At 41.8% G+C, this 27,372-nt stretch overlaps 1 protein-coding gene and 1 pseudogene across 3 annotated transcripts; one reads left to right on the top strand and one right to left on the bottom strand.

The window, feature by feature from the left end:
* Positions 1–2,413: 2,413 nt before the first annotated feature.
* LOC120403855 lies at positions 2,414–22,312 on the bottom strand. Of its 3 annotated transcripts, none has more exons than XM_039535697.1 (5): positions 22,141–22,312; positions 18,258–18,352; positions 17,963–18,016; positions 17,253–17,531; positions 2,414–2,468 (listed from the first exon to the last, which is right to left on the bottom strand). In XM_039535697.1, the coding sequence occupies exons 1-5, from the start codon at positions 22,197–22,199 to the stop codon at positions 2,461–2,463; spliced, it is 495 nt and encodes a 164-aa protein (XP_039391631.1). In that variant the 5' UTR covers positions 22,200–22,312; the 3' UTR covers positions 2,414–2,460. The 3 variants fall into 3 exon arrangements, 2 of the variants coding, with proteins under 2 accessions (XP_039391631.1, XP_039391630.1); XM_039535696.1 differs by lacking the exon at positions 2,414–2,468 and adding an exon at positions 12,983–14,246; XR_005597757.1 differs by lacking the exons at positions 2,414–2,468; positions 18,258–18,352 and adding an exon at positions 12,983–14,246.
* Positions 20,815–27,372, top strand: part of LOC120403834 — a 282,366-nt pseudogene continuing 275,808 nt past the window's right edge.

Raw genomic sequence — 27,372 nt, 5'->3', positions numbered from 1 at the left:
TCCATCTCCCTCATGATCTGTGAGATCTTTTATGTTTATTGGGTAAGTTCCAGTAACACACTGTGAAGTGTTTTCTTGCTGCTAGCATCAAACTTTTTCAGGTCCTGTCTTTCAGAGACTTTCACCTAGAACCTTCATGCAGCACAAGGGGTCGGCAGATTTCTCTACTGAGCAGCCACATCTACAGAATGGTAACCTGGTTCCATTTTTATAACTAAGCAACTTTTAAAGAATATATTATATTATGATACTATACAGTATTTATTATATTATACAAGGTGTACATATGGTGGAACAACATTTCCATTAGAACAAAAAATAAACTTAAATACAATTGTCTGTTGGAAGCTGAAAGACAAGCTCTCTTAGGCCCAGTCCTGCAAAGACTTACATGTGTGCTTTAACTTGAGGCAATGTAAGTAAATGTAGGAATATAGGCCAGCATTAGATTAGGGTGAACTATGGTTTTAAATTAAGCTGGGATATTAGTATAGCCATTGGCCCAACGCATATCACCAAAAAGAATGGGATCATGGGAAAGAAGAGTTGTTGTGTTAAACTTGTAGTGACTTTTTCAAATACCAGCGTTTTCTTTATTTATGGTTTGAGATGAAGCAATACAAATAAAACATGATTAACAGGTGCAGTAAATAAGTGACTAGATAAGAAATTCCTTCATCTGGCCTTAGCTAAGGCAATGACATCACTGGTTAAAGGTATAAAAATGTAAACTCTTAAAGGGTTCATTGCTAATACCTTTGTCATCGGTTTCACCCCCACTCTGGACTTTAGAGTACAGATATGGGGACCTGCATGTGAACCCCTAAACTGAATTACCAGCTTAGATCTGGTTTTGCTGCTACCACTCCCAAGTGCTAACTCCCTTCCCTGGGTAGCCTTGAGAGACTTCGTCACCAATTTCCTGGTGAACACTGATCCAAACTCTTGGATCTTAACACAAGGAGAATTTAACCATCCCCCCACCTGTCCCCCACCAATTCCTGGTGAGTCCAGATCCAATCCCCTTGGATCTTAACACAAGGAAAAATCAATCAGGTTCTTAAAAATAAGACTTTTAATTAAAGATAAGAAAGGTAAAAGAAAACCCTCTGGGAGATAGCATACAAGCTGATCTCACAGAAAATGGATTCAAAACACAGAGGCTGTTCCCCTGGGCAAAAACTTAGTCACACAAAAAATACCCAATTTGATTATTCCCTAATGCCCAAGACAAGTTACAAAGAAAATAAACATAAACCTATTTATTCCCTTCACTAATACTTACTACTTGATCACAGGCTGATTTCTTGATCTTTTCCACTTCAGCCAAACTGAAACTGAACTAACACAAAGGGAACTTCCCTCCTTCCTTTTGAAACATTTTGTCCCCCTATTGGTTCCTCTGGTCAGGTGTCAGCTAGGCTAGGTGAACTTCATAACCCTTTACAGGTAAAAGAGGCATTAACCCTTAACTATCTGTTTATGACAACCTGCCTAAGCAAGTTGGAGCCAACCAATATGGGTTAAGGACTCTGGGTTTAGCCCATTTGTAAGAATCTTGATCAAATGCTTATAAATGTTTTGTTTACAGTTTGGAGGCCATAAATTGCTTATTATTTAGGCTTTTGAGGCATGATGAGAGTAATTGTATCAATACCATTTAAACCTTTGTATTCAATAAAGGAATTTATGTTTAAATTAGTGTCGTGGTAGTACCCTGCATAAATAAAAATTATTCCAACAGTAGCCCCATTGATAGAACTACTTACACAGCATAAAGTTAAGCAAGTACATAAACCTTTGCAGGATTGGGGTCTAAATGAGCTCTGCTCTCAGCTTCCTCCTGATGCTTATATTTAAAATATAAGTAAGACTTTTCAGAACAAGGGCCGTAGTGTGCCTCCATCTGGAACGCTGGCTCTCTAGTGCTGCTTGTCACTGCTGTGTGTCTATGGCAAACTATAACAAGCTGCCATGTTCTATAATTTTTCAAACCTGTTTCTACTCCCTCTGTTCCCCACACAAACATTGTGTGCACTCACACTGAATGGCTTTGTAACACTCATCCCAGCTTCAGGTCACTTGCAGGTTTAAACTAGTATAAACGGTGGGTTCTCTTTAACTTGAAGTCTTTAAATCATGATTTGAGGACTTCAGTAATTCAGCCAGAAGTTAGGGGTCTATGACAGGAGTGGGTGGGTGAGGTTCTGTGACCTGCGATGTGCAGATCAGACTAGATGATTATGATGGCCCCTTCTGCCCTCAAAGTCTATGAGTCTGAGAGATGATGCAGGCAGGTGCTTGGCCCACTTCCTGTTTGTGTTTGAAGGCATTTGGCACATTTAAGACCACATCCTGGCCAAGTCAGCGTCAACCATGGCAGTTTTGCTCTTCTCTTCTTTCACTCTCTCTGGTCCTTTTTCACTTGCACAGCAGCTGACATAGTCTGACTGCACCGCATCACTGAACTGAAAGCACAAAAGCTTAAGTTAGTGATCAAAGGTGTACAACTAGTTGAAAAGAAACACATTTTGGGCAAGTCTATACTACAGCTGGGAAGTATAATTCCCAAAGTGGGTACGCGCTGGCCTTCCTTGAGCTAGTACCAGGAGTATAACGCTTGATAGCATTCATCACCGTGCATTTTTTGACAGGTTTCCACGCCCCATTTAGGCTTATATCCCACCTTCCCACCCCGTTTCCGTTGGCGCCAAAGTTTGGTGCCATCAGCCATTTTGAAAAAAAATGTGTGTGTGTTTGACTAGGGAAAGTGTTGTGTGTGTTTGTGCTTGAGTACATTGAGAGAAAAAGGTTGAAAGAAGAGACTGAGATAGTTTAAAGATGAAAAAGAAAGTTTGAGTAAAGTTTAGAGAAAAAAGGGAAATTTGAAAAAAAAGAGGTAAGTTATTCAAGAAAGGAGAGAGGATGGTAAAGGCAGGTTATTCAAGAATAGAAAGAGAGAAAAAATAAAGCAGTAAGAGAGTCTGTGTTACTGAACACATGCGGAGCGAAACAACCTACCCCAGCAACTGTCGGTAGTGAAATGATAGCTGTTCTGGATGATGAGCCTAGGAAGCTAGCCCCTCCTTTCGGTGGACCAATCAGCGGTTGTTTTACAGCTAGGTCACAGAATGCACTTGTTAAACCAATCCTGTAGTCCCAAGATTATAAACAAGAGCCTTTTAGAAATGAACTACTGCGTAGTGGGTTATTTGAAAAACTCTAACCAATGAGTATTTGGCCATGTGTATAAAAACACGTATTTTTGCGAGTGGGGCTTTAAAATTGGGAGCGTAGACACAAAGACATGTCCATGTACAAGACGCCTACAGAAGCCAAGTATCCGGAATTGCCCCTGGGTGCACCAGTACATGTTCAGAAGAGAAGGCCTCTTTATGCTTATTTTGCTAACGAGAAAGGCTCATTTCCGAGCCCCATGTTTCATCCTGAAATTGAAGAAATTCCTGAAAGAGGAAGACTTTATGGAGCCACGGCCATTTGTAAAAGAGAAAAAGGATCAAGTGTGAAAAAAATTCTTGTTGGATTTGGGGAAAGCTGACTCGAAGGCAGAGGTAAGACCCTTTTTATAACAAATTAATGAAAAATTACAAATGTTTTATAAATATTGATGGTTAAATATTTTTGTTTTTTTTATAGGTAGCAATGGAAGAAGAGCCTGTATATGAGGAAATGGCAACTGAGGGACCGTCAGAGTATAGCAATGTCGAGAACCACCCGATAGACCCCGAGTCATGGAAAGACGGCGACGTTGTTATGGTAAAAGCAAGTGAAAGCTTTACCAGTTGTGAAAAAAATAATACATTTATGCGCTTAAGAATGATTTTTTTGTTTTTTGGACAGATAACCAAGCTGGGTCCATACAAGATTACTGCTCTGGTGTGTGACGAGTGGTTGACAGGTGTAGAGCCAGAAGCACACGATGAAGTAAAACCAACTTAAATTATTTGAAAGAAAAGAAATATATCTATGTAAGCCACAGGTTAAACGTTACTATACGATTGTGCTTAATAATAGGTTGCTGAAACAATGATCGACAGAGTCCCCACCAGTGGTGATTCAGAAACTTATGACACAAACAGGGTGTGCAGCGAACGGTTGTCAACTGTAGAACCAAAAGAACATGATGAGGTAAAAGTTACTTATAAAATCTTGAAAGAAATATAAATATAAACATATATAAGGGAGGTTAAACAAAGCTATATGTTTGTTTTTAATAACAGGAAGGTGCCTTGGGGCTCGACAGTGTGTCAGACAGGGATGATAATAATGATGATTCAGAATCAGATGAGGATATGATTGAGGTAGCACGAATAAACTGTACGTCTTTTTTATTTTTAAAGGTTTGCAACAAAGAATTTAAAACATGTTTTTACTTTGGCCTGGTCTACACTACGCGTTTAAACCGAATTTAGCAGCATTATACCGATTTAACCCTGCACCCGTCCACACAATGAGGCCCTTTATATCAATATAAAGGGCTCTTTAAACCGATTTCAGTACTCCTTCCCGACGAGAGGAGTAGCACTGAAATCGGTATTGCCATGTCGGATTAGGGTTAGTGTGGCTGCAAATCGACGGTATTGGCCTCCGGGAGCTATCCCACGGTGAAACCATTGTGACCGCTCTGGAAAGCCATCTGAACTCGGATGCACTGCCCAGGTAGACAGGAAAAGCCCCACGAACTTTTGAATTTCATTTCCTGTTTGCCCAGCGTGGAGCTCTGATCAGCACGGGTGGCGATGCAGTCCCAAATCCAAAAAGAGCTCCAGCATGGACCGTATGGGAGATACGGGCTCTGATCGCTGTATGGGGAGACAAATCTGTTGTATCAGAGCTCCGTTACAGAAGACGAAATGACAAAGCATTTGAAAAAATCTCCAGGCTATGATAGACAGACGCCACAGCAGGGACTCAGCACAGTGCTGCGTGACAAGCGTAACAGAAAGCCAAAGAATCAAACGGCACTCATGGAAAGAGGGAGGGGGTACTGATGACTCCAGCTATCCCACAGTCCCCGCAGTCTCCGAAAAGCATTTGCATTCTTGGCTGGGCTCCAAGTGCCTGACGGGTCAAAAACATTTTCCCGGGTGTTTCAGGGTGTATATCGTCAATTTACACCCTTCACTCCCCCCGAAAGAAAAGGGAAAAAAATAGTTTCTCGCCTTTTTTCAATGTTACCCTATGTCTACTGCATGCTGCTGGTAGACAGGGTGCTGGAGAGCTAAACAGCCGCATCCTGTCCTCTTCCCTCCCCAGTGGCAGACGGTACAGTACAGAAGGACTGGTATCCGTTCTCATCAGCAGCCCGTGAGTGCTCCTGGCTGGCCTCGGTGAGGTCAGCTGGGGGCGCCTGGGTAAAATTAGGAATGACTCCTGGTCATTCCCAGCAGATGGTACAGAATGGCTGGTAACCGTCCTCATCATAGCAACTGGGGGCTGAGCTCCATCAGTCCCCCGTCCCCCCCCCGTCATGTATAAAGAAAAGATTCTGTACTGCCTGGACTATCATAGCGGCAGAAGGCTGGTCTCCTCTCCCCCACACCCTTTAATGTCCTGCCTGGACTATCATAGCAGCTGGAGGCTTCCTCCCCCTCATTTTATCTCATTAAAAAGTCTGTGTTTCTTATTCCTGCATTCTTTATTACTTCCTCACACAAATCGGGGGACACTGCCACGGTAGCCCAGGAGGGTTGGGGGAGGAGGGAAACAATAGGTGGGGTTGTTGCAGGGGCACCCCCTAGAATGGCATGCAGCTCATCATTTCTGTGGGATCTCTGGGGCTCTGACACGGAGCGGCTGTGCTCTCTGGTTCTCTAGTACACTTGCCCCATATTCTAGGCAGGACTGACTCTATTTTTAGACAAAACATAGGAAGGGAATGACCCAGGGGGTCATTCTCATTTTTGCCTATGTGCCCCCGGCCGACCTCAGCGAGGCCAGCCAGGAGCACCCATGATAGCAGCAGACGGTACAGAACAACGGATAACCATCATCTCATCGCCAATTTACAATGGCATGGTAGATGGTACAATATGACTGGTAACCATCTGTGCTATCTTGATATCTTGCAAAGGCAAATGAATGCTGCTGTGTAGCAGTGCAGTATCGTGTCTGTCAGCAGCATCCAGTACACCTACGGTGACAGTGACAAAAGGCAAAACAGGCTGCATGGTTGCCATGCTATGGCGTCTGCCAGGGCAATCCAGGGAAAAAGGGTACGAAATGATTGTCTGCAGTTGCTTTCCCGGAGGAAGGATTGAGTGACAACATTTACCCAGAATCACCTGTGACACTGTTTTTGCATTGGGCTCTCAACCCAGAATTCCAATGGGCAGGGGAGACTACGGGAACTATGGGATAGCTACGGGATAGCTACCCACAGTGCAATTCTCCGGAAATCGACACTAGCCTCGATACATGGACGCACACCGCCGAATTAATGTGCTTAGTGTGGCCGCGTGCACTCGACTTTATACAATCTGTTTTACAAAACCGGTTTATGTAAAATTGGAATAATCCCGTAGTGTAGATGTCCCTTTGTTTTTGACAGACATCTTCAGAGGATAAAGAGGATAAAGAGAGGCGTCCTTTGAGCAGAATAACTGTGATATGCACCTGTTGTTTTTGCGTGAAGCAAGATTTTTTTTAAAAGTCTGTAAAAAGTAAGGAGGGTGACCAACAGAGCTGCGAAGATGACATTATGGCTGATATTATTAGGGCCGTTGTAGTAAAAGCATTTACCACTGTTCCAAAAAACAACTTTTGGAAAACTGTGCAGCCTGCACGGTAAACGAGCCCAACCCTTTTAGTCACCCTTGTATCTTTTGGGGACGCTCAGAAGTATTTAATCAGATTAGACATATTTCTTCTAAACTGAATGTGGCCCAGATCCTAAATATAATTATAGCCGAAGGCTACAAACTGAAAAAGCTTAACATAATCACTGAAACTATAAATGAAGTTGTTAAAATGATTAGGGAGGTTGCAGAGACATCTGACCCAGTGGCCTTGCTGGTAGACCTGTCAAATGAGGTGGCAGCCAATATTGGCTGATCGGTTTGTAGCAGAATTCGTAAAATGGATTGTACAACTTTTTACATGCCATCTTCTGACCCTAAAGCCTTAAAAAATATTGATTAAGATGTATTGTAAAATAAAAAAAAAGTTTGTATAACCATTTTCTATATTACTTTGCTTATGCATTAAATAAATGTGTTTAGTCATACCGTATATTACTTTGCTGCTGCATTAAAAGCTTGTCTTCTTTTTTTTAAAAAAAAGAAGACAAGATGTGTATAGATGCTTTTGTATTAAATAAAAACAATAGCAAAAACTGGATCTTGTGTATACGTGTGTTTTAAAGCAAGTCGGGTTAGACATGGCGAGGTTGCTAAAGAAAATTTATTACTCTCCCAGAGAAGTTGGGAGTTTTGGGGGTGTAACGCCCTTATTTCAGACCTCTAAAAGACACCGTAAAACTTTAAGCAGAAAGCAGGTTGCCACTTGGTTTGCAGATCAAGATGCTTACACTTTACATAAACCAACAAGGCTTAAATTTAAAAGAAATAAAATGGTTGTGTTTGATGTGGATGCGCAATGGCAAGCAGATTTGGTTGACATGGCCTCCTATTCTAACCACAACGACGGTCGTAAATATATTTTAATGATGATAGATATTTTGTCTAAATACGCCTGGGCGGTAACCCTAAAGAATAAGACTGGGGAAGAGGTGGCAAAGGCGTTTAAAGCTATTTTTACACAGGGTCGCGTGCCTCAAAAATTACAAAGAGACCGAGGAAAAGAGTTTTTAAACAAAGCTTTAAAGACTTTGTTTAAGCAACATGGGGTACACCATTTTGTTACCAATAATGAAGTCAAAGTCGAGGTCATGGAGAGGTTTAACAGAACTTTAAAATAAAAGATGTGGAGGTATTTTACCGCCCATAACGCCTTTCGCTACATCAATGTGCTGCAGGCCTTTATAGATGGTTACAACAGAAGTTATCACAGAACTATTAGAGGACACCTGATTGATGTGACACATGCTAATGCGCTGAGCATGTGGAAAACCGTCTACGGGGATAGTTTTAAAATAAAGGCGCCGTGTGTGATTTTTAAGAAAGGGGATTACGTAAGGGTATCTAAAATGAATTGTCACTCGTGGAACACACTCTTTTACGATACACCATTCACGTTAGCATCGAAAAAAGAAATCCGAACCTACAATATAGATGCCGGCTATTATTCAAGCATTCACTATTTAATAGAGCACATCAACAAGAATATCGACAAAGATAATGAAAAACCAAAGGTCAGCATCATTTACAGCTTGGTGACTAGAAGGGTTCAGTTAAAAGCAAACGATGAAAATTACTTTTTTTCCACACGGGGAAAATTGGCACCAATATTGGGAATGCTTCCGGATTAGCCGTGTAGGATAGTGCTGTACCCTGCAGACATTGCAGGCAAATTTGACTCTTTATACATGTACACAGACATAGTGGAACATCAGTTAGTAGGGGACTACTATGTGCCGCTGTTACACTGCTTTCCCATCCGCGGTAGCAACAACAAATTTATTACCATCACATATGACAAACCGCATTCAGGGGCGGCTCTAGCGTTTTGGCCGCCCCAAGCAGTCATGCGTGGGAGGCGCCCCGGAGCCGCGGGAGCCGCGGACCTCCCGCGGGCATGACTGCGGAGGGTCCGCTGGTCCCGCGTGGCTCGGCTGTACCCCCCGCGGCTGCGGACGAGCGCCCCCTCCGCAGTCATGCCTGCGGCAGGTCCGGTCATCCCGGGGCTCCGGTGGACCTCCCGCAGGCATGACTGCGGCAGGTCCGCCGGCCCAGCCTGCCGCCCCCTAGATTTGGCCGCCCTAGGCACCAGCTTGTTTTGCTGGTGCCTAGAGCCGCCCCTGACCGCATTACCTCCCCATGAGTAAGCAGCATATCGGGACCATTACTATTGCAATAAAGACGGATCAGAATGAACATGCCTCATTTAGTTTTGGGAAGGTGATTGTTAAACTACATTTGCATCCCAGAAAAGTTGAAGAACGGTAACTATGAAAAACTATGGGGACCCCTTTTTGTATAGGAACTACTACAAGGCCCAGGCTGGTTATGGCTTACCGGGATATCAAGGATTACCCATTATGTACGGGGCTGGTTTAGGAGGGATATTTCACAGTTTTTTTAGAAAAGTCGTGCTGCTTTTGAGAAGGGGTCTTGAAATTATTAAACTCCACATGAAAAGAGCCACAAAAAATATAACCAGAGATGTAGTGAATCACGCGTCCAGTGCTGTTATAAACAAAATAGGAGCGCATACGCCACAGGAAGGTTCCAGTTTAGTGGTGATGAGGAGAAAAAGAGCAGCATCGCACCAGCCATTTAAAGGGCCTCCTAGGCCCTTTTAAAAAAAGCTGTCAGAAGATGCCTCAGCCATAAACCTAAAAGGAGCCCTAAGAAGAGGAAGCGATGCGTCACCCATGGTAAAAGGGATATATTTTAAAATGGCTTTTATTCATTGTGGCTCTGACGAATGCACGAAATCAGAACTGGATTTATTTCAAATAGCCCTCACACTAACCACTATTGAGAATAGCTTTTATGTAGAGGTGTTGGCTTTGGCCGCTTTAACGGTGAACGTCCCTCTAGAATTTTTTATTTCGGGACATGGGGATCATTACTTAGACCTTAACAACATACTGCTGTACATGTGGTGCAAGGTGGTAAAAGAAGATGAGACAGAACTTGATGATGATGCCAGGGTGGTCCTAACAAACTACCCCATGGCCCCCTTTTTAACCAGCTGGATGTCACTTTAGGCAACCGTCTTATCAGTCAAAGCAACAATTGTTACCCTTACAGAGCCTTGAATGATAGAGCTAATTTTGAACTACAGCCATGACACCCTCGCTACACAGTTTTTGACAGGAGGGTTTCATAAAGACATGGCAGGAGCCCACAAACACCCTTTTGGTCGGCGCGGCTAATGAGGGGTTTATACGCAGGGCCAGACTAACGGCCGGCAGTAGGAAGCTGGATCTGTTGGGGTCTCTACACAGCGATTTGTTTTTTCAAGAAAAACTATTGCTGAATGGCATGGACTTGAAAATTATACTGATGCGTAGGAAAGATGTTTTTTGCCTCGTGAGCGGGAATGCCAACCAGAATTATAAAGTTCACATTATTTCAGTGTACCTGTTTGTAAAATGGGTGAATGTGACCCAGGGGAGTCCGTTTGGGGCATGCTGAAGCTCTAATGACTGCCAATGCTAAGTACCCGGTAGACCGGGTGGGCATAAAGTTGTTCGGCATTCCGGCCGGCAGTCGTGACAGTAACCAGGAAAACCTCTTTTGGGGACAGCTACCCAAGCAGCTCGTAATCGGTTTTTATCGATAACGATGCCTTCAGTGGCAGCTAGGTTAAAAACCCTTTTAACTTTAAACATTATAACATTAATTTTGTGGCCTCGTATGTGTATGGCGAACAGGTGCAGGCGAAACCCCTACAACCTGATTTTGAGACTGGAAACTGTGTGAGGGATTACATGCAGCTCGTGCAGGTGACTGGAAAATATGTAAAAGACCAAGTGCTCTTGAATGACTGGGGTGAATTTGCCCAGGGCTATATGCTGTACACCTTCGATCTGATTCGATCATTATTCTCTGATTCAAACTGGAAACCTGAGAGCGGAGATTCGGTTTGCAATGGCTCTGCCCTCTACAGTTAACATGATAGTGTATGGGGTTTTTGATAATGTGCTTGAAGTGAACCATAGAAGAAACGTCCTATTTGACTATATATGATTATGAACACCATGCAGCTAAGGACCCTTTATCAAAGGACCCTTCTTTTTTAGATGTTTTTCCTAGCGACTTGCTCCTGAACGGTTTTGTGAAGACCTTTGGGACTTATTGTTAACATGCACCCCCATGACTTACCTAGGGAACAGTGGCTGGCCCTCTATTTACCAAAACAGGGGCCTGGTGAGGTTTTGACTCCTACGAATTTTCCCCAGAGAGTAACTTTTTTCATTATGACTTTTTAAAACCGTAACTCTAATAATGTTGTGTTTCATCAGAGACTACTACAGGACCCCCTAGCTGTAACCTGTGGTTGTTATTGTATTTTAAAAAAAACGTATTAGGGGTTTATCTTTCAATCGTATTTTAAAATTGTACACTGATAATTTACCAGAAAATGACCACCTGCTGGTGCGGTTTGTAAAAGGGAAAAGACCAGGCATGCCCAGACATGTTTCAACATGTCCAGATGTGTTTGTCTTGTCATGAGTTTAAAGAGGTGCATCAATAAAGCACACGTTGAATTTTGTTTACGTCTTTTATTTTACACAGTTAACAGTTCAATTTTTTGTTTTTTAGCAGGGACATTTTTAAAAGGGGTGATGCTATTTATGGCCTTCACGGGCTCTAGCCCTGTTTTAAGATGTTCTAAAAACTCGTTATTGGTAACATGCCCTACAACAGATGTAGGCACAGTCAGCTCCGCCAAGGCTTTCATAAAAACATTCTACCCTTTAGGAGTCCCTAAGAGCCAGTTACCCCCCTGACTAAATCGAGCATGTGAGACCCCTCAATCGCTTCCCCCCAGTACACAAAACTGCTATTATTGACCCAAGAAGAAACATCTTTACGCTGTCTGAATTTATTTAACAATATTTCAGCTATTTTTTTATAGCGAGGATTTACTCCCTCCAATACCTCCTAAACGACAAAGTCCGATGGCCCCCGGACTTCAGGAGGTCGAATTTGCCCCGGACTTCAGGAGGTCGAATTTCCTCTTGCTCTTGCTCGGGGAGAAAGAGTTTTATTTTAGTCTTTTCCATTTCACCATGCTTGGCCAATACCACGTATCTTTGCAGCACACCCTCGTAAAGTTTAGCCTTTTCGTAGTCAGATAAACCGGTTCTTTGAAGAATGTCTTTCACTTCTGAATCCAATTGGTGAGTGGCTGTGGTTCTGATATTTTCTTCACTGCTAGAAGCACGCTTTATTTGTTCTAACTGATGGCTAGGAACGAGGTACAATTTTTCAGCGTGTTCCATTATCTGTTAATTAAAAGGCTTGATGGTAGAGGGAGTGCAAAGCTCAATAAAGGTCCGATAAAGCCACCGGCTTGTTTTACAATTAGCTTTTTTTCTTTTGAGGGATACCTTTTTATCGTTCAGCTTTTAAATAATCTTTTTCTTTTTAGGACGCTTATTTGTCTGGGTTTTAGAGGAACGTTTCCTTTTATAGCGTTGAACGCTATTTCTGAGATGGCCGCTACCAGATCTTCAGAAGCCAAACAAAGAATAGCCTTCCTTTGCTGCGGCTTGGCTTTGATGAGAAATCTTAAAAGAGACAGGTTTCTCTGCACACGGCTAGACATGTTTGTCAGAGGGATGCTCTTTTTTAAAATGGAAGTTTGATAAAAATATCTATTTTTATGGGGTTTTTTTAAGGCGTATATACAGGGCCAGTCTGGGAGGAAAAGGCCTGTTCTTAACCTGAAGGCTTCAGGCACTGAAACGTTTAAATCCATCAGCAGATACCCGTAGGGGTTTTTCGTAGCGTCCTCAAAAGTTTCCACAAAGAATTGTGTTTTACCAGGGTACATTTGCCAGGCCAGAGTGGTGATTTGCAGTTTATCACAGGTTTTTTTAAAAAAGAACCATATACTTAGTATTTAAATTAATCATTTGGCTTTTTTTCCTCTGACAAAACATGTTTTGCACAATGTACATAATACTTAGGATTTTGTGGTGCACATATTTTGTACAGGCTTTCTCGATTTCACCGCTTTCAGAAGCAGACTCCATTAGATCATCTATAATAACCATGTTCACTTTATTACTAGGAAATAAATGTTCATCATTAAAAGTATTAGGTAAATCTTCCATAAATGTAATACATGAAAATTTTTGCAGCAACTCTTTATACAATGGTTGCCAACAACTATAACACTACACAATGTTTTCAGGCATACACAATAACAATTTATTACCATTTTCTAACAATTGCTTTATAAAAAATGTTTTTCCAGAATTCGAGGGGCCACAAAGCAAACAGGAAAAGGGGTGAACAAACCGAACATGGCTTTTCATAATAATCAATACCCGTACGGCCAGGTTTTTAAATCCCTCCTTGAGGGCTCTTTTGTCATAAACAACTTTCTGGGTTTTCTTCAGAGTTCTTGTTTCTATCAACCAATGTTTTTTACCCGTACGATTCCTGGCTGCTGTACCATGATTTCTTTTGGGATCTCTCCCGTGGGGTAATCCCAGACAAATTATTTTAAGCTTTCAAAATTAATTTTCTCACTATTCCCTGAGTTGAGTGTGATCTCTTTTAATTTCATACAGGTCTTACCGCTGGACAGTTTGTACCCGTATGTTTTAGGCCCAGCGGACACAAATTCTACAATGTGTTCATCTGGGGGTATTTTGTTAGTCAGATCCCATAAATAATCCCTTAGGAACGGATTCCTTAGGAACAGATTCCACGTTTTCTTTTATAGCGTTGAACGCTATTTCTGAGATGTTACTCAGTAAAACACTATTTTACTCACAAAAATTACAGAATCTGTATCATGATAAAGAGACCGCTCCTGTAAGCGATCTAACAGATGGTAGCGCTCTAGCCTGGCATAAGCGGTGGTAAAGCACACTATAAACACATTAGTGTTGCTGGAATGGGTGCAGCATTCTTTTGTGTACTTCCAAGACACCACTGCCGTATCATCATCGATAAACTCGCACGCTGACACATCGTAATAAGGTACAAAGATGTGCTTGAAGAGCTCGTCAGGGTCCGTTACTGTACTGGTGCTAGTCAAATTTGTTCGCTGACCAAATTTTCCCCACAAGGAATTTAAAAACAGCTTTGAGATTTGCCTTTTTGCGGGGTTGATCTTTATCTTGTTTAGACACAGACACACGCCTTCTCGTCCCCGGTACTCTTTAACGTACTGGTTTTTTTTTAACTCGTCCATCCACGAGTGAGGGAATCCTGAGGCCTCTTGTTTCTGTCTCAGTTGTGTTTTAATGTAGTCTGAAAACAGGGCATCTGAAGAGCAGTTAAAATGCCAAACTTCATAAATTTCAGCGATCCTGTACCCTTTGTTTAAAGCCTCCACCAACTCTACTGTGCACCAAGTCCCTGTTAAAGCCCTCTTCTCCTGATTGTGCCTGCAGGGATCCTTTGGTCTTGTTTCTGCAGAAAGGGCGCACAGGGGGAACATTAGTTTACCACTGACCCTATATGGTAATACAGGGAAATACAGACCTCTCAGAGGGTACACTTTAACCTTGGCGATGCCAAAGTACTGTCTGATATCCCCCAAACCCTCATACACGATAACGGGGTGCCTCACAGGGTATTGTTTAGTCTTGTTAACAAAAGGGTAGAGGCTGGTAAAATCATAGTAATGAACCTGCTCCCCAGGCTGCGGTTTGTAATAAAGGCAGATGGCATTCGTTCTACCACTGTAAAGGGCGTCTCTAGGAATCAAAGGCTGTGGCAGCTTTTTTTCTCGTAAAAAATCCCCCACCCGGTTATCATTAGCCAGCATAGCCTGCCACTCGTGTTCCCACACGGTCCTTACCTCAACCCCCTGTCTTTTTAGAAATTCAGCCTTAATCATGGTTCAGTTGTACAGTTGCCCCATAGGGCACATTAAGCAATGGATTGAAATCATTTTCACAATAGCAGATGGGGCTACCATGAAAAAAACAGTCGTTAAATTCAAAGGCCATAGTAACCATCCAAAAAAATAAGACCCTGCTTTAAACTCCCCATCCTGCAAAGCGTGTTGGATGTAAATGTTCTGTGTGGGATACGTACATCAACCATTGAATGGCTGGGGTGGAATATCTCTTCTGCTACTTGTGGTAATTGTCTAATGGAAGAAGGGCTATGGTTCACAGTTTTAAAAAATTAAACTAGTACATGGCTATGAAAATTGAGGCTAATGTAAGGTACTGAAAGGGGTCTATGCATTTAGTAACCAGCTTCTCATTATCCTGTCCTGGGTTTTTAACAATCTGCTTCTCTGTTATTTTTATTACTTCATTTCTGAACCAGTCACAAGCCTCTGGCAAAATTTCAACATCTTTTTGACAATAATAGCGCAGTTCTTTCTGGAGATCAAATTCGTTTTGGTGATTGTCTTGGTACCAGTTCAGAAATTCCTTTTTTTCTTCAGGCATCATGTATTCTACTCCAAAGTACTCTATCCCAGGCATAGGCCCCACATAGTTCTGATTTTCAACGGTGTTAAAAAAGTCGTAACCTTTAGCGATAAAAGGTTATCCCTTATGAGCGATAAAAGTGTATCCCTTAAAGAGCTTGTCTACAAAAGTTCGAATATATTCGCTAACGCATTCTTCCCCCTTAAATTCCCAGCTAGTTTCTTTATCTAAATGCATGGCATAAACATAATTTGGCACATGTACCCCCATTTCTTGCATACATTCAAAATCATAAAACACATAATCCTTCCTCTCTTCTGGAGACCAGATATTACACATATAACACTCATGACCGTCTATGTTGTCGGTTTTCTGATAACAGTGGGGACATTTTTTGCTTTTACACCTGTGATTTTTAACTTCGTAAAAGTTGCTCTTATTGCAAAGACTTCTGTTTTTACAATCAACTTTACCATCTTTTGCCAGAGCACTGTGCCTTTCTGAACAGTCCTCGGCCCTGCAAAATAGCTTACAGCTGGGGCATCTCTTTTTTTCATTGACCACTTCAAGGCACTCAGCGCTATTACACGTACAGCAGTGGTTTTTACAGGCATGTTGGTGTTTGTGGCTGTACGTGGCGTAACAGTAGTTGCACAAATACGGTGTGCCTATAAATGCTTTAATATTTAGGATGCCATAATAATATTTGTCATGTAACAGAACAAAAACACCATCCATTGTAAAAAAGCACCAATTTCCATTTCATGATACATGATGGTGATAGCTACACCTAAGTGCCCTTCAAAAGAGCTCACGTCTGTAAAGCTAATAATTTTTTGGTCTGAAAGCCCCAACTCTTGATGGAGATGTCTGGCCCTCTCTAACAGTTGGGCATCTGTAAGTTTTTCATCTGATAAGAGACCCAGCACGCTACTGGCAAAACAAAGATTGTTACCCTGCTTATTTAAATCAATTAAATGTTTTCTTATTTTTCCCAGTGATTCTACTGTACATGATAGTCTTTAAGGGTCTTACAGACCCACCTCCACCAGCCCTGTTTCTAATAATCGTAACAACCAGTCTTAGAGTTCCGGACTGCACAATCTCTGCATTACTTTGCAACGCTGTGTTATTTAAGAAATCTATGGTGTTTAAATCTTCTCAAGGCCTCCGTAAAGAAAAGAGCGGGTGATTTAGCCCCGGAGCATCTAAAAGTAGCTGCACAAAATCTTCAGGGCCCACCTGGTTATTAATATCATCTCGAAAATTTTGAATAGTGGTGTCAATGGCCACCATGGCCTCTGTGAACCCCATTACTCTGTCCAAATTAGCGAACCGAAATTCTTGAAAATATTCATAAGTGTTAAACTCTCTTCGGGGTCTTATCCAGTGACTCCCACATTCCAAATACACCTGAGGAGGTGTATTAGGAGCAGGAGAATCTGGACCTTCCGAAGAGGGGGTAGGAGGGTCTATGTCTATTTCCCTTTCTTGTTTGGGGGGTTGTTGTTTTTTAAATAGCTCTGGCTTTTTAAAGTTTTTTGGACAAAAGCCTTCTCAATTTTTTACCTTTTTCCATTTCCCCCCCAACTCCTCTTTACATTCATGTTTAGTCACCCCCTCCCTTCCCCCTTCAACACGCTTTCCACCTTTTCAATCAGTGCACGGGTATCTGTTATCTTTTGGTCTAAAACCACCCTTTCTTCTGGAAAATTTTGCTTTTGAAACACCTCAAGAATTAGCTTCCAAAACTTTTTATCTATTAAATGCTTAAGAGATGTACAAACACTAAACAGCTCATTACAAACAACAACTGATGCAGCAAGCCCTACGGGGAGATTGTTATTTGTAGCAAGGGTTCTGCGGGGCCCAGAAGCAGGGGGGCTGACCCCTTCACCCTGCTCAGACATGGACACGGTTGCTGCTACAGGGTTGTTTGCCTTTACCTTTTAAAAAGCTAATACCTTTTGGGCTGGGGAGGCATAGGGTTGTTGAGAACTAGGGACTTTGACCCCTTTGCATTGCTTACCAATGTCCCTGGAAGCTGCAGAGGTAGATTTCTTAGCTCTGGAGGTGCAGGGTGGTTCAACATCAGGGGGTCTGATCCCCTTTTCCCCACCCCTGGAAACTGTCGCTGTTTCAGAGGTAGATTTTTTGGCCCTTTTTAAGACCAGCTGACTGTGTAATGAGGGATTTGGTTGTGCAGGGTTGTTCAAAATCGTGTGGCGGGGTTGATTCCCTTGTTTCTTGGCCCCTTTAAGCGAGCGCTCCTTCAACGTTTCTTCTTGAGGGATAACACTTGATAAGTCTGCCAATACACATAAACAAAATGTTTTTAGCACATAAGCCTGTATGTTATTTTTTACTAACAGCAACAAACATATCCCCATATATATGTTTAAAAAACATTTACACATAACTCCGCTAAAACACTTCTTTATTGTAAGGGGGCGGGTGTCTAAAAAACTTTGTTTAAATACAATGTAAAAAATAAAGTGCTTTTCCCGATTCCGCCACACGGGGACAGTACAGCACCAAATTTTCAACAACTGCCAGCAAAACTTTTTATTTATTTATTTATTTTTTTATACAGTAAACCTTTGGGGCAAAGGCAGCTTCTTTTTTACTAACAACAACAAACATAAACCCCAATACCCGTGTTAATGCACAACCCCTAAAAAATGTACACTATTGCCAATAACAGTTATTTCAAACACATATTTAAAAACCAGTTCATACCATCTTCTGTAATCTCAGGAAAACCTGTCTGCTGGTTTTGACTTCCATCTTGTTCTAAATTAAAAAAAATAAAATCCTTAAAACCATTTCTTTTAAAAATAAACCATAATTGTGTAGCCTATTAATTAGCTTACCAAAATTTAAAGCTTCTAGTGCAGAATCTGGTATGTCAAGGAAAAAGGTCTCATCCTATTTAAAAGCAAATATATTACCTTTTAACTAAGCATAACGCAGGTATAACACCATGGTGGCACACACACACACAGACGGACACCACCATAGTAACTTTTCTTACCATGTCGTTGCTCCCCATAATGGTAGAAGTCTTGTATCAGCAATATTTCTTTGACAGCATTGTCCAGTTTTCTGTCCCTATTTATAGGTTTAAACCTGTTGAAAAAAAAAAGGTCTTGGGGCCCCCTAAAAATTAATATTTAAAAAGGAGTTTTTTCAAAAAAACCGGATGTGTAAGGTCATTTTTTCTGGGAAAAAAGGTGGGTAGGTGTGTGTGTGTGTGTGTCGGGGGGGAAACACATGTGGCTATATACCTTAGCTTCTTTAAACTTTAATGGTTAAAGAGTTCTTATTTTCTATAGTAAATGTGTTTAAACAGTTAATAAAAAGACACTGTAAATGATAATATACCCACTAACAGCTCTGTAACTAAGTCTTTAAAAGCTGCAACCTGTATTCTTTATTTCATTTTATGGCCTTGGCTTTTTAAAACAAGTTTGCTCATTTAAAAATAATCCCTGTTAAACTTATTACTAAAACCCCCTACAAGTCTTATTTTACATTGTTAAAAAGTTGCTGTGTTTTGTGTTTTACTGTGGGTTTTAAAAAAAATTCCTATTATGTTCTAACCCTTTTTAAAAAAGTCACCGTTGGCATGGGTTGTAACTGACCCCTGGCTTTTAAAGCTTTTACAGGCCATGAGGGTTGGGTTGGGTTTTTTTTTTGTATTATTTTATATTGTTAATAAGTTGAGAAGTTTTTTTTTTTGCATTACTTTAAAAAACAAATTTTAAAATGGTTTATATTATGTGTTGGCCAGCTTTTGTTACAGGGTGGAAAAAAACAAAGAAGGTCCTGGTTGTTTAGATAAGAGCAGTGCAGGGGGCCCCTTACTTGTTTTTTTTTCCAGGGAAAAAGGCAGGAGGGCCTCTGGCTACAGATTTTAGCTTCTTTAAACTTTAATGGTTAAAAAGCTTTTATTTTACATAGTAAGCTTATTTACAGTTAAAGTTACTATTATTTCTAATACCAGTCTTTGGCATAATTTTGTTTTAAAAGCAGGCCTAGGGCTTTCTTGTTATGTTCTGGCCTTCTCATCTTTGATCACAGAGGCTGTTTTTGCTAACAATGGCTTTGTTGCTGTTTCGAATTGTGCTTACTAAAAAATGACCAGTGCTAGTCTAAAACAAAGGGGGAAAACATTTTTATCACCATACATTACTTTAATAACCCTGGGTTGTTTTTGCAAACTCTGATTTTATTGAAACACCTATGCCAAGGGGGTTAAATAAAGGAATGTGTCTTCAGATAGCCTTGTTTTTTCAAAGGGGCCTTCTTTTTTTCTAATCCACTACCTTCAAGGGGCTGTTTCAAGTTGTTCTCACTAAAAACCTTGGGAAAAAAAACTTTTTCTTGGTCAAGGTTTAACCCTGGGGTGCTTTTGCATGCTTTTTTTTTTATTACAACACATACAAAAGGGCTGTGTTTTCAGATAGGTTTGTCTTTTTAAGTGTTGATCAAGGCCTTTACAAAATGTTCACCTCTATTTATCAACAAATTACTTTTATAAACTAGCCCGCAGTGGCTTTAAACCTAAGGTAATTTCTTTTTTATTTTACCTTGTAAATAAGATTACTTACAAAGCAATGCCTTCTTTACATAACAAAAGGAAAATGTTTAGTTTAACAAGTCTTTGGTATCATTTTGTTTTAAAAACATGCCTAGGGTTTTCTTGTTATGTTGTGGCCTTCTTATCTCTGACCACAGAGGCTGTTTTTGCTAACAAAGGCATTGCTGAAAAAGCCTGTTGTTTCATATTGGGCTTACTAAAAATAACCAGGTTAGTCTAAAACCTAGGGAAAAACTTTTGTATTACTTTTATGAACAGGGTGTCCGTGTTTTTAATCCTGGGGTGCTTCTGCAAACTCACATGTTATTAAAACACTTATGCCTAAGGGGCTAAATGAAGGAATGTGTCTTCAGATAGTCATGTCTTTTCAAGTGTTTATTCCTTTCCATGACTAAAAGTGGGGGAAGAAGCAGCCTTCTTCTCGCTAATCTAACGGTTTACAAAATAAGGGGTTTATAAACTGTCTATTACTAAAAACCTGAGGTTTTAAACCCGGGGTGCTTCTGCCTGCTCTATTTTTAGTACAACACATACAAAAGGGATGTGTCTTAGGTTTGTCTTTTCAAGTAATTATACCTTTGCAAAACTTAATGTAACTTTAACATGTGTTTGTTAAAAAGCAGGTAAAGAAGCAAACTCCTTCTCTGTGATCCACTGACTCACAGAGGCTGCTTTGCTAACAGGAGCTTTGCTGCAAAAGCCTGTTGTTTCATATTGTGCTTACTAAAAAATAACACATTAGTCTAAAACCCAGGGAAAAACTTTTAAAATTGTTTGTTACTAAAAGCTTATGGTTTTAACTTTTATAAAAACCCCTCTGTAAAAGGGCTACATGGAGGGAAAAATGCTGGGGGGTCTGTTTCTTTATATAAGAATAAGACAGTTAAATGGGAGGGGAGAAGAGGAGGGGAGAGAGAAGAGAAGGGAGTTGGCTCTTGTTTAAAATCGTGGAACTCTAGGATTGGTTCAGAAAAATGAATTCTATGAAGCTGTTGTAAAACAAACTCTGATTGGGCTGATCCAAAGGTGGTGATAAGAAGTCTGAGAGGGTCTGAACTAGGGAAGTTGCCTCATTCTATAGAAAGAATTGAAAGGTAAGAATTCTCTCTCTCTCTTATTCACCTATGTGCTGTCTACCTTTGCCTTTTGCAAAGGGGGTCTCTTTTCCCTTTTCTTGCCCTGGTCTCTCTTTTACCCTCTTTTTTCTTAATCTACCCTGGTATCGAATAGTTTAGTTGTATTTTATTCACTTTTTACCCTATGATTACTAAACAGGCTCTGCCTTAGTAAATTCCCCTTTTAAACCTAGTTTATAATGTTTTAAAATGTTTTTTTTCTTAGCCTACACAAAATGTGTTTAAATGTGTTTTTCTTAGCCTCCCTTTATAGTTTTTATCATGTGCTTACTAAACAGCCTCTGCCTTAGTAAATTCTCTTTTTAAACCTAGTTGTCAATATTATTTAACTTTTTTCTTAACCCACCCTGATAATAATACACCTTTTATATTCATCTGAAATTTTTCTATTCTTTAATAGCTTACCAAACTAGCCGTTTACCATCCTCTTTCTTTTCTTGAATAACTTACCTCTCGTCTTTCAATTTTCCTTTTTTTCTCTAAACCTTACCCAAACTTTCTTTTTTCATCTTTAAACTTCTCTCACTCTGTTCTTTCAGTCTTATTATCTCAATGTACCCAAGCACAAACACACACAACACTTCCCCTATTCAAACACACACACATTTTTTTTCAAAATGCAGACGGCATCAATCTTCGGTGCCAACGGAAACAGGGTGTGAAGGCGGGACATAAGCCCTCAATGGGGCATGGAAACCTGTCAAAAATGCATGGTGATGAATGCTCTCAAGCCATATACTACTTACTTCCCACGTTGAGGATTATTTCCAGCTGGGGACCAGGTGACATGAAGTGTGGAGGATGGGATACCCCAACTGTTTGTTTGCCAATACAGAATGTAAATATCTCACTTACACCCTTCTTCCTGACAAAAATTGGCTGCTTAACTAGGTGACAGTCCACTTGACTTTGTTGACACCTGGCTTAGATGTTGGTTTTTCTTTTGTTTCTGAGGAACTGGTTTGTGCCTGCTTTTCAAAGCTTGGGACATGTTACAGCAACGTTATACAGTAGAATCTTATAACTTTTCATACAGTGTTGATACACATATTTTATCAGGACAATGATGTTCAGCAGATTGAGTTTTCAAATGATACCTCACAAGGCCTACTTTGTACAAAATATATCATAACCTTATAAATGGTGAACATGGAGTACAGGGTGTCACAGTTACTTACCTTGAATAGTAACTGGAGTTCCTTGAGATGCATGTTCCTATGAGTGCTTCATTATCCATTCTCCTTCCCCTCTCTGCTGCAGAGTCCCCTACCCAGGTGGGGATTCCATGGTACAGAAATAAATGAAGTATGGGGCATGAGGATAGCTAGAGCTCATGTGCAGACTGCCTGGACATTGCTGGAAAGAATTCTTTGATGGAAGGCACATGGGGCACACACACATCTGAAGTGGAGCATCCGGAGATACACACATCTCAAAGAATTCAAGTTACTGTCTCTATACTGTAAGTAATCTCTCCTTCTGATAAAGGCTGCCTTTTGAGGATGAGGGTGGGTTATTGTTTGGGACTCTGCTCATTGTCAGGAATCAGGGCTTTCTGCAGAGCAAATCTCCAAGCCACCTAACAAGCACGGTTGGCCTGTAGTAAGCTGCCTCATTGGCTACACAGCATGATTTGTTGGTAGAATCTTCAGAATTGGCTCTTCAGCCCAGTAGCAGCAGCTGTTCAGCTTCAACTATATATAAACATGTTCCCAGCTGCAGTGTAGCCATTTCCTGTATCACAAGCGAATTACTGACATCCTCCCTTATTTTTCCTACACGTACGCAGTCCAAAAGAGTCTTGGTGGTGAAATTCATCCTATTGCACTGCAGAAGGAGCACCATGAAGAAAACACAGAAGAGGAACAGAACTTTCACAGCTCATCGATAAAATCAAGGTGAAATTATTTCAAGCTGAGTGAGCAGACAGGAAACAGGGGTTGCTTGTAAATGTGAACATGTTTTCTGTTGTGACAGTTGTGAGCCACAAACTTTCTTCCGGGGGTGAATTTTAAAAGTCGAATTCACCCCAAACTACGTCTCTTCAGAGATGCATGGTAAGCACAGACTGAGTTATATTTCAGTTGAACTAAATCGTATTAGGTATAGCTTTATGAAGAAATTCTAAATCTCTTATTAGGAGAGAAGAGGAGGTCTGAGCTGTTTGTTTTCTCCTAGAAATAGAGTGGCTGTAATGTCATAATTGTGTCTTTATTTAATCTCCAGATACATGTCTTGTATTTAAACCTTAAGGAAGAAAAATGCTGTGAATATTGCTCTAGTTTGCAAACATCTTTGCAGATCTATGTATGGGAAAAATAAAACTGTAGTCCTAATGTAAATGTGTGGAGGAAGTTGGGATTCAGAAAAACACTTAAAACAGCATTTCAGTCCCTTTGCTGCACTCTATTGTCTGAATTCTATGTTCAAAACTCAATGACACTCCCTAAGCAAATGGAATTTTCAATAATTCCCCCCCCCCAAAAAAAAAACTATTTAGCAACGTGTTCAGGGGAAACATTTAAAAAAGCTCCTTTTGGAAGTTTTGACCCAACGGCCTCACTTCTGTTTTACCTCTCTGGCGAATGAATTGCAGATACCACAAATTCCCAACTTTTTCACACACATTTACAGGAATCTCTCAGATATGGGGCACTTAAAAAAAAGAGAATTTTCAAGTGATTTCCCATTTTTTATCATAAGTGAAAATTTATGTTCCAACAAAAGCTGCAGCAGCCCTTCTGGGACACAAGGGTTTGCTCCAACTCAACCAAGGAACTCTGCTGCACCAGCGCTCATAATGGCGACTGTGAGCACATTCCTGGAGTGCCTCAGAAGCAGTAATTAATGGGGTTCCCTGATTTTTGACAGGGCTACCTGCCAGTGACCAAATTACTCTCATTCACACATTCCTACAAAAATAACATTTTTTTTCAAGTCAGAACCATTATTTGGAACCCAACGATGCCCATGTGGCTGCTCCGTATTATTACTGCTGCATAAAGTGCAAAAGATGCAGACGGCATCAATCTTCGGTGCCAACGGAAACAGGGTGTGAAGGCGGGACATAAGCCCTCAATGGGGCATGGAAACCTGTCAAAAATGCATGGTGATGAATGCTCTCAAGCTATATACTACTTACTTCCCACTTTGAGGATTATTTCCAGCTGGGGACCAGGTGACATGAAGTGTGGAGGATGGGATACCCCAACTGTTTGTTTGCCAATACAGAATGTAAATATCTCACTTACATCCTTCTTCCTGACAAAAATTGGCTGCTTAACTAGGTGACAGTCCACTTGACTTTGTTGACACCTGGCTTAGATGTTGGCTTTTCTTTTGTTTCTGAGGAACTGGTTTGTGCCTGCTTTTCAAAGCTTGGGACATGTTACAGCAACGTTATACAGTAGAATCTTATAACTTTTCATACAATGTTGATACACATATTTTATCAGGACAATGATGTTCAGCAGATTGAGTTTTCAAATGATACCTCACAAGGCCTACTTTGTACAAAATATATCATAACCTTATAAATGGTGAACATGGAGTACAGGGTGTCACAGTTACTTACCATGAATAGAAACTGGAGTTCCTTGAGATGCATATTCCTAAGAGTGCTTCATTATCCATCCTCCTTCCCCTCTCTGCTGCAGAGTCCCCTACCCAGGTGGGGATTCCATGGTACAGAAATAAATGAAGTATGGGGCATGAGGATAGCTAGAGCTCATGTGCAGACTGCCTGGACATTGCTGGAAAGAACTCTTTGATGGAAGGCACATGGGGCACACACACATCTGAAGTGGAGCAGCCGGAGATACACACGTCTCAAAGGCCTGGTCTACACTAGGACTTTAATTCAAATTTAGCAGCGTTAATTCGAATTAACCGTGCACCCGTCCACACCAGGAAGCCATTTAATTCAACATAGAGGGCTCTTTAGTTCAAATTCTGTACTCCTCCCCGACGAGGGGAGTAGCGCTAAATTCAACATGGCTATGTCGAATTAGGCTAGGTGTGGATGCAAATCGAACTTAGTAGCTCTGGGAGCTATCCCACAGTACACCACTCTGTTGACGCTCTGGACAGCAGTCCAAGCTTCGATGTTCTGACCAGCCACACAGGAAAAGCCCCGGAAAAATTTGAATTCCTTTTCCTGTCTGGACAGTTTGAATCTCATTTCGTGGTTGGACATCGGGGCGAGCTCAGCAGCACCAGCAGCAACTCAGAGCTCTCCAGCAGAGGAGTTCATGTAATCTCTGAATAGAAAGAGGGACCCAGCATAGACTGACCGGGAAGTCTTGGATCTTATCGGTGTGTGGGGCGAGGAGTCTGTGCTTTCGGAGTTGCGCTCCAAAAAATGGAATGCAAAGACCTACGAGAAGGTCTCCAAAGCCATGAGAGACAGAGGATACAGCCGGGATGCAATGCAGCACCGCGTGAAAATCAAGGACCCCAGACAAGGCTACCAAAAAATCAAAGTGGCAAATGGACGCTATGGAGCCTGCCACCACTGCCCCACCAGTGACCATGGACTCTGACGATGGGACAGTGTCGACGGCCAGTTCCTCCGCGATGTTCACGGACGGGGAAGATGAGGAAGGGTTTGTGGAGGACGAGGCAGGCGACAGCGCTTACAACGCTGGTTTCCCTGACAGCCAGGATCTCTTCATCACCGTCACGCAGATCCCCTACCAACCCTCCCCGGCCGTTAACCCGGACCCTGAATCAGGGGAAGGATCACTCGGTAAGTGCTTTAAACGTGTAAACTTTTATTCTTAATATAACAGGAATCTGAAGTACGTGAAAAGGAGGTCTCTATATATATGGGGATAAATCAGAAATCCTCCTGGGAGATCTCCACGAAGCTCTCCTGGAGGTAATCGAAAAGCCTCCGCAGGAGGTTCCTGGGGAGAGCTGCCTTATTGGGTGCTCCGTGGTAGCACACTTTTCCGCGCCAGGCTTTCATGAGGTACTCAGGGAGCATTGCCTCCCCGAGCACGGCTGCATAGGCCCCTGGTTGGTGCTGGCTTTCACGCAGCATGCACTCTCTATCTCCTTCAGTGACCCTCCTCAGGGCGATCTTGCTCGGCGACTCCTGCATCTAATTAGGAAAATTACCATAATGTTACGCCTGGTCCAAAGTATTTTAAAAAAATCTCCGGACAGACGGCGTAACATAAGAACATAAGAACATAAGAAAGGCCGTACCGGGTGAGACCAAAGGTCCATCTAGCCCAGTATCTGTCTACTGACAGTGGCCAATGCCAGGTGCCCCTGAGGGAGTGAACCTAACAGGCAATGATCAAGTGATCTCTCTCCTGCCATCCATCTCCATCCTCTGACGAACAGAGGCTAGGGACACCATTCTTACCCATCCTGGCTAATAGCCATTTATGGACTTAGCCACCATGAATTTATCCAGTCCCCTTTTAAACATTGTTATAGTCCTAGCCTTCACAACCTCCTCAGGTAAGGAGTTCCACAAGTTGACTGTGCACTGCGTGAAGAAGAACTTCCTTTTATTTGTTTTAAACCTGCTGCCTATTAATTTCATTTGGTGACCCCTAGTTCTTGTATTATGCTGCGTGACAAGCGTAACGGGAAGCCAAAGAATCAAATGGATGCTCATGGAGGGAAGGAGGTGGGGGGCTGAGGACGCAAGCTATCCCACAGTTCCCGCTGTGTCCGAAAATCATTTGCATTCTTGGCTGAGCTCCAAATGCTTCTAGGGTCAAACACAGGGTCCGCGGTGGTTCAGGGCATAGCTCGGCAATGTACAGCCATGCCCCCACCCCCAGAAGGAAAAGGGAAAGAAATCGTCTCTTGACTCTTGTAAATGTCACCCTATGTGTACTGAATGCTGCTGGTAGACGCGATGCTGTGGCACGCTACGGTAGCATCCTCGCCCCCCCTCCCCTGCCTCATGGGTGACTGATGATGCAAAATGACTGGTACCCGTCCTCATCATCAGCCTTGCGGTAGATGATGTAGTGCAATAGGACTGCTACCTGTCCTCATCATCAGCCCATAAGTAGACGGCCTGCTAACCGTCTTCATCATAGCAACAGGGGGCTGAGCTCCATCAGCCCCCGCCCTTCATGTGTAAAGAAAAGATTCTGTACTGCCTGGACTATCATAGCAGCTGGAGGCTGCCTTACCCTCATTTCATTTCCCTAACAAGTCACTGTTTCTTATTCCTGCATTCCTTATTACTTCAGCATACAAATGGGGGGACACTACAACGGTAGCCCAGGAAGGCTGGAGGAGGAGGGAAGCAACAGGTAGGGTTGTTGCAGGGGCACCCCCTGTGAATGGCACGCAGCTCATCATTCCTGTGGGATCTGACACAGAGCAGCTGTGCTCTGTAGTTCTCTGATACACTAAAACCCTAGTACAGTTGCCCCATA

This window comes from Mauremys reevesii, linkage group 4 (assembly GCF_016161935.1).
Source record: "Mauremys reevesii isolate NIE-2019 linkage group 4, ASM1616193v1, whole genome shotgun sequence".
NCBI classification, from domain to species: Eukaryota; Metazoa; Chordata; order Testudines; family Geoemydidae; genus Mauremys; species Mauremys reevesii.
Note: the sequence above shows the minus strand (reverse complement) of the source record. Positions and strands in the feature narration are given on the sequence as shown.